This window comes from Montipora foliosa, chromosome 14 (genome assembly GCF_036669935.1).
Source record: "Montipora foliosa isolate CH-2021 chromosome 14, ASM3666993v2, whole genome shotgun sequence".
Lineage (NCBI taxonomy): Eukaryota > Metazoa > Cnidaria > Anthozoa > Scleractinia > Acroporidae > Montipora > Montipora foliosa.
This window is the reverse complement of record NC_090882.1, coordinates 20,631,498-20,638,997: the sequence shown is the minus strand read 5'-3', so window position 1 is coordinate 20,638,997 and position 7,500 is coordinate 20,631,498. Positions and strand designations below refer to the sequence as shown.

At 37.8% G+C, this 7,500-nt stretch overlaps 1 protein-coding gene across 2 annotated transcripts in view; it reads right to left on the bottom strand.

The window, feature by feature from the left end:
• LOC137984943 (1-phosphatidylinositol 4,5-bisphosphate phosphodiesterase beta-4-like) overlaps positions 1 to 7,435 on the bottom strand; it is a 62,312-nt gene extending 54,877 nt beyond the window's left edge. The window contains exons 1-3 of one of the 2 annotated variants that reach the window (XM_068832299.1): positions 7,134 to 7,435; positions 6,849 to 6,926; positions 6,616 to 6,675 (exon numbers count right to left, since the gene is read on the bottom strand). In XM_068832299.1, the coding sequence (XP_068688400.1) occupies positions 6,616 to 6,675; positions 6,849 to 6,926; positions 7,134 to 7,214 (219 nt within the window). In that variant the 5' untranslated portion in view covers positions 7,215 to 7,435. The remainder of the gene's footprint in view (positions 1 to 6,615; positions 6,676 to 6,848; positions 6,927 to 7,133) is intronic. The other variant, XM_068832300.1, reaches the window with a different exon arrangement.
• Between the last annotated feature and the right edge of the window lie 65 nt (positions 7,436 to 7,500).

The following is a 7,500-nucleotide window of genomic DNA, read 5'->3' as shown; positions in this document are numbered from 1 at the left end:
GCATTTCTTTGTCGCCGTTTCTCAAGATTGTTTCTCCATCTTCAAAATCACACTCTATGTTCAGTTCTTCTGTGTACTTCTTGGCATCTTTAAATATAGATCTTAAATGGCTTTGTTCTTTTCTCAGCTGGAATGACTTTACGAGTTTGATATGCTGGTCTTTTGAGTTGATAATGTAGTTCGCTATTTTTATCTTGGTGTTCTTGTACAATGTTTCTAATTCCACTAATCCTTTCCCTCCTTGTTGTGGCTGTAAGTAAAGTAATGGTGTTGATTCATGCTTATGTTTTCCACTAAAGTCATTGATCACTTTCCTTGTTAGCCTGTCGAGTTCTTTGAGGTGACTAAGACACCAATCGGTGGTCCACATATAGTACTGTAAGACAGGTACGGCATAAACATTGGTTGCACGAACTTTTCGTGGTATTGACAATGGAGAAGTCCAAACTGCCCAAAGCCGATTCTCGTACTGATTGGAAGCCTCTTCGATAACTTTATCCTCTAGATGCTGAGTATTTTGGTACTTTCCTAAGAATTTGTAATGATCTTCGCTGCCTATCACTGGGATGGAGCAGTCGTTACTTACAGGCATTTCTGAGGCGCTGTTGTTGGGTGCCAGTTTTCCTCGTTTCGTATGTATTGCAGCGCACTTGTTAATTCCCCATTGTAAGCCAATGTCTGCAAACATCTTCTTCAGCTTGCTTGTCACAGTTACTGCTTTTTGTTCAGATCGATGATAAGTTTTCAAATCATCAACAAAAAGGGCGTGGGTGATTTTTCTGTCTGGGGGATGTGATAGTTTATCTCCTTCTGTGCTCCTAAGGTACCATGCAATTGGGTTAAGTGATAGAGTAAAAAGCCACACACAAAAAGAGTCTCCTTGTAGAATTCCCCTCTTGACCTTGATGGGGCCAATGGTTTCTTTGACCTTGTTAGTGGTTACTTCCAGATTGATGTTCCATGTTTTCCTAATAGATTTAATAAGATGTATGAGGTCTGCATTTATGCCATGCATGGCAAGGGTTTTGATAATCCACTGGTGTGAGACGGAATGGAATGCCTTTTTTACGTCTACCCAAGTGCAGGATAGGTTTTTCTTGTGGAAGTGGGCGTCTTCTAATATCATCTTATCAATCAGCAGATTATCTATGGTGCCCATTGATTTTGCTTTGCCTTCTCTTTGATCTATTTGCATTAGATTGTTCTTGTCCTCATGTAGCTGTAGTTGATGGTCAATCACTGACGTGATGAGCTTGTATAAGGTGTTTAAACAGGTTATTGGACGGTGGTCAGGAGCGGATGGGTTGTCCTTCTTCGGAATCATAACACTTCTTCCTACGGTAAGTCAAGCTAATATCCCTAGTCTCTCTGTAAGTATGATGTTCAGTGCTGTTGCGATGTCTCCATGAAAGGTATCCATTTTCTTTATCCAATAGTTGGTGATTTTATCTTTACCTGGCAAAGACCAATTTCTCTTGTTTTTAATACTGTTGGTGATTATTTTTTGGTTCTCGTTATAGGTCCGCTTGGGTGGGTAATGTGCTGTTTAAGGGCAGTTTCAGTATCCTTTATCCAATCTGCTTCAATAGGTACTTCGCTTGCACTCTCCCATATTGGTCTCCAGAATCCTTCGAATTCTTCTCTTCTTGTTATTGTTGCAGGGGTGGCATCTTGATTAGTTGAAGGTGGCTTTTCTTTACCGATATATTGTGGGTGATGGTTTGCTTCTGTTGATTTGATAATGTTGTTTAAATGGCTGTAGAACGAACCTTCATCTACATCGAACCACTGGTTGGTCTTGAATCTTTCATGAGCTGTCTTCTTTCTTTCTTTATTATTATTATTATTATTATTATTATTATTATTATTATTATTACACAGATCATGGCTCAGTCCCATGAGATGCTGGTTGATTCTCTTGTAAAGTCACTACAACAAGCAGTGAGGAGTGAAAGAGCAAAGGTGCTCCAAGAAAGGGCAGAGCACATCAGAAAGGTCGCTCCACAGAAAGTCAAGCGAGCAATTGACCTTGCTGCCGAAAAAGGGTCATCAGTTTGGCTGACGGTACTCCCTCTTCATGAAATGGGTTTCAACCTAAATAAGAGGGAGTTCAGTGATGCAATCAAACTACGCTATGATTGGCCGATGGACGATATCCCCTCCACCTGTCTATGCGGCGACATTTGCTCAGTAGACCACGCAGTGATACGCAAGAGAGGTGGATTATTTTGTTACCCAACATCAAAATGAGCTGAGAGATCTAGAAGCTGAACTCCTGAGTATAGTATGTAGCGATGTTGAGCTCAAGCCTGTCCTTCTTCTCAGGAGAAAAGCTGGGAAGGGGTTCTAATTGAGCTCCAGATGCAAGATTAGATATCCACGCTCCCAGGTTCTGGGAGAACCAAGGATCAGCATTCTTTGACGAGAGGGTCTGTCACCCTAATGCTGATTTGTATAGGGACCTAGAGCTCCAACAGATATACCACAATCACGAGAACAAGAAGAAGCGCCTATACTCGGGGAGGGCTTTATACATTGAACAAGAAACTTTCACACCCCTTATTTTCACATCAACAGGCAGCATGGGAAAGGAGTGCTTGCAACACCATAGTGGAGTGGTGCTGCTGATCTCCATCAAGAAAGGAGAAGATTATGCCAAAACAATCTCCTGGATAAGAGCAAGGACATCCTTAACTTTATTAAGATCCCCACTATCCAGGTCTTAGAGGTTAAGACTTTAAGAACATTGATATTGACATTGATATTGACATCGAAATCCACGGACCCATAATGTAATATTTAAGAACACTTTATTGCTGTCATCACCTTGTAAATACAAACACTTTACTTTTTTTTTTTAAAGAATATTTCCCATTCTCTATTTGATGCTATAAAAATGAAGTTTTTAGTATATTTTTACATATTTGCTGGCGAGTGTTAGCTGGGCAGCATACTATTCTTGACATTAGCCAAAAAAATCAAAATTTGAATGGAAGATCGGAAGCATGCGCAGTCGATTGTGGTCGGTCGTGGAAGGGAATCTTACAGTCACAGCCTTCGAGTCGAGTACTTTTCCAGTGGGTAATCATTGATCATCATTCAACCGTATATGTTCAGTCTTTGACCACCGAGTCAAACAATTGTTCTTCAACTTCTTCAACCGTTGAGTGAAGAGAAAATCAGTTCCCGAGCTAGACCACGAGCAGCTGTCCTTATTTCCTCAGAGCCACGCACGACGAGTGAAATTATTATTTTATGCAAATTAGTGGTGAAAACGGGGCGTGTCACACAATCACTCGCTCAACTGTGTCATTGAAAAATAAGAGACTGTTCCCAGTCTATTCTCAAGCAAGACAATAAATTTAAATTGACATTTGCTCAACTACGCACAGCATTTCTCAAAAGGATACTCTTTTTCTGAAAAGAGGCCAGAAATTTGAGAACAGAAGTTTAAATTCAAAGAATGAAGTGACATGCCATTGTTTTGAAATTACCCATTAATTTTTGCTTATAAAATAGTACCGGTAATGCCTGTGACACATGCTAAAGATATGCACACCTTTCTTCACTGTTTAAATACTTTCACGCACATTTCCGGTATCCTCTTTCTTCAAAAATTTGCAGCTGTTTAAAAAAAAATACCAGTCACTGCTCGCAGTTTCCACACCAGCACTCACTTTCTCACTGAAACTCCTAGTAATACGGACTATAATAATTATTGTGAATATATCATTTCTAGCATTTAAGTAGATCATATATTGTAAATTTAAGATTGTTTAAGAATTTATTAATAAAGTTATTTATATAAAATTTTATTATGATTATTATTATTATGATTATTTATTATTATTTATTTTTTTTTTCTTTCAGGATTTTTTTTCTAATTAACTTGAAATTTTCTTCCTCCATGTTTTTGTTAATTCTAAAACACTGTACTGCCTGTAAGAGCTATTTGATCACATCTGAGCCGCAAGGAATGAAATCGTTTTTGACACAATGATTGTATTCTTATGAATTTAGAGTTTATTTAATTAAAACCCTTTCACTCCTGTAAGGGCCAATGAGACTTATAGATTTTACTCTGTCTAACGCCAGATGATTTTTACTCGTCAATGGGGAACCCCACAGGAGTGAAAGGGTTAACAACAGCTAGGTTCACCCAAGGGCCAATGAGACTTATAGATTTTACTCTGTCTAACGCCAGACGATTTTACTCATCGATGGGGAGCCCCTGGGATTCAATGGCTTAAGACTATTTTTTATCTATATATAACCTTTTTTTTTAAGTCAGATCACATAAAACATTTTTTAAAACACATTATATTACAACCACCAGAAATTATTTTTTTTGGATACAGCTGATACCATATTTGATCTGTCACACTGGTCTTTCACAACCTGTTTGCCACTAGTTCCAGCTGGTCAAGCTTTAAATATATTTGACAACCCCCTTTTCACTGCTCTCGTTTATTAAATGACAGATTAAAAGACCACACAAGAACCAATTTTAATTGGTTTACTTGTTGGAGAGAAAATCAAAAGATGTAGTATTCTGTGCTGTCAAAGTGTCTGAATGGAAGAAAAGGCAATTTTGCAAGGATCTTATTTACACTTTCATTAACTAAAAATTCAATATTTTAATCTTTACTTTCCTATGTGCTGTATTCTATATATTTTGTTTTTAAATGGTCTTAAGTTAAAACCCAAGAAAGAAAGAAACTTAATAAAGTTCTCCTACAGTGCTATTTACTAATCTTGTTCTGCAACATCATTCAATCTTTAGAAACCCACCCCCATTTCTATCCATCTTCAAGGTATTTTGGATGTAGACCTCTTTAGTGTCAAATTGTTCCCAAAACATAACAGAGATGGCAAAAAATTTTACTACGTAGTTTACCACTTAAATTTTAAAAAGTCACCAATTTTCACAAAATTGTCTTCATAACTGCTCAGCTGGATGTTAATGTAATACCCCAACTCTTCTCGAATTTTACAATGGCTAAAAATGCATTTGTCAAGTTTGCTGTCATTTAGGGAGAATTAATCAAATTGATGCATCATGGGGTGGAAATGTTTCTCATTTACAGTGTATGCAGATCAAAAATTTGACAAGCTGTGTACTGACTTCATGGATTCTCGTAAACAAATCCACCGAGTTTGATTCTGAGCAAATATATCTCTTCCCGTTGTAAAACAACTATCAATTTACCATGGCAATTTGAACAATTAATTCAGGACTGTTTTTCACGCGATCCAAAGAAATACAAACACAACAAACTCATTGATGGTCGGATGTCATGAAAATTTGCAATTTAATTTTTTTGTCAAATTTGATGACATTAAAATAAGTGCTGTACGTGGTCAAACATTTGCAGAAAACTGGGCACATTTGATCATGGTTGACTTCTTTTATAAGAAGATTCTTCTTCAAACATCGAATTCACGCATAGTTGCAAATTTTGTCGCACGAACCTAAGCCAGAAAATGCTGTTTATTATTTAAAACGCCGACAAATGAGGAAAGAAAAATTCAGTTGAGTTGCACCAAGGACACGGAACAACAAAGCTTCCCCACAAAGGATTAAAAGCTCTGGATATTTTTAACATCTATGTTACTGCCAGACTGTAACGTCAATTTTCATTAGTTAAAATGTCGTGATATTCCGCGCAATTTTAGACTCAATACAAATCTTTAACACAACCTTTGTAAGGATCGACCAAAACAAAACAAAAACAATTTAGCACACAACCAAGGCGACCGATATTGACACGTTGGTGTTTTTGGTCCTAATTCACGGTGAATACATTTCCATGGAAAGCCGTATCATACATAACCTTCGTTTATGTAATTACGCTTTAGAAATAAAATATTATATTACCAGCGTCGGTAAATCAATGTTAGTACTTCTGGCGACAAGGAAATGTGTTCAAAAGAACAAAAATTATTTTCCTTGGGTAGCTACCGAAGGCATATAACAAAAAAAAGAAAAAATGATCCATGCGTGTTATCGCAAAGTAATTACATTCTACACCTTCCCTGAAGACAAATGTAAACAAATGTCTTCGAAGGCTTTTGCTCATCACTTCAACGAGTAAATTCCTCGGATACTAAAGAGGAGCAAATTTTTAACACGGAACGATACCATCGAAAGAGCCCCGAGCATTTAGTCCAGCATTCAACGTAAATAATATCTGAGTGGAAAAGCTGATATTACACCAGAACGACCATTACCTACAAATTCGAAAGGCTCTGATTACAAAATGCTCTATCGAATCGTTCACGGGCAGAAGCATCCTATTATTTTTGGTTCCCCTATTCTTAGAACGTTTCACTGTCTGTTGAGTGTTTAATTGGACGAAACCACAAACTATCTTTACATGATACAAACAATTCAAAGGAAGCTACGGCTCAAAGGACATGCATTCGCTCTGCAATGTACACAAAATATCGACATGTTGCTGGAATTCGCTATTTTATTTCCAATAATTGAGGAAAAAATGGTAAAACTACTCTACTAATTAAGGATTGTGCATAAGAATTCCCCTGATTAAGGTCAATCGTCAGGTACACTTGAAACTCAGAGTTAATGAAACCCAAAAGTGAAAATATACCCACCTTAGGTACAACTCCTCGTCGGACTTCACTGACGTGACATAAATCCAAAACATTTCCCTCCTGTACAAAGAAATAAACCAAAGCTAGATCAGGTTAAGGGACAACCTCAACATTCCATGGAGACGTGTAAGTATTGCTCTTAGAGCGCTGTATTATAATTAAAAAACTGGAGTAGGCAAGCGCGTACATTTGCGGAAAAGGCTGTATGCAAGGAAATTAATATTGACATGTACCTTGTCTTCCTCCCTCCATGCCAAGTAAAAGCCATATTTATCAACACTGAACGACAGTGCCTGGACTGAACTGGACTCCTGGAAAACGAAAAAAAAAATACTAAGTAATGTTTGCTCACAAAGTGTGAATCACTCCAAACGCAATCTGAAGCTCTATATTTTTGTCAACCTGGGTGAGCTGTTACAATTTAAATCTTAAAGCGGTTTACCACACATCACTGTGTTATTAACTTCTTCATCATGTAGAGTCTTAAGTGAGTTCAACACGTGCTCAATGTTCAATACCTCTTCCCATCGAGTCAATAAAGATCCGTTTTGAAGCAAATCAGGTACGTGAACGTCCCACGAGATCCGAGGAGAAGCCATTCGTAATCACGAGAAAACTCGCAAATGTAAGAAATGCGAGACGACATAACACATAGCCAAGCCTATCAGATGGTCAAGAAAGATGTCTTTCGGCGCAAAATCATGCTTCCTTCGATTAATTGCCAGTAACGCCATCAAGAACCGTTTTATCGAATCGCCATGTCAAGTGTACGCGAGCATGCCCTGAACGCAACGACCCCGAAACGAATGAATTTCGAGGTGATTGTTGCGTTACAAACAAATTTGCAGCTTCCGCTCGAAGAACCAATCACGATACACGTGAAAT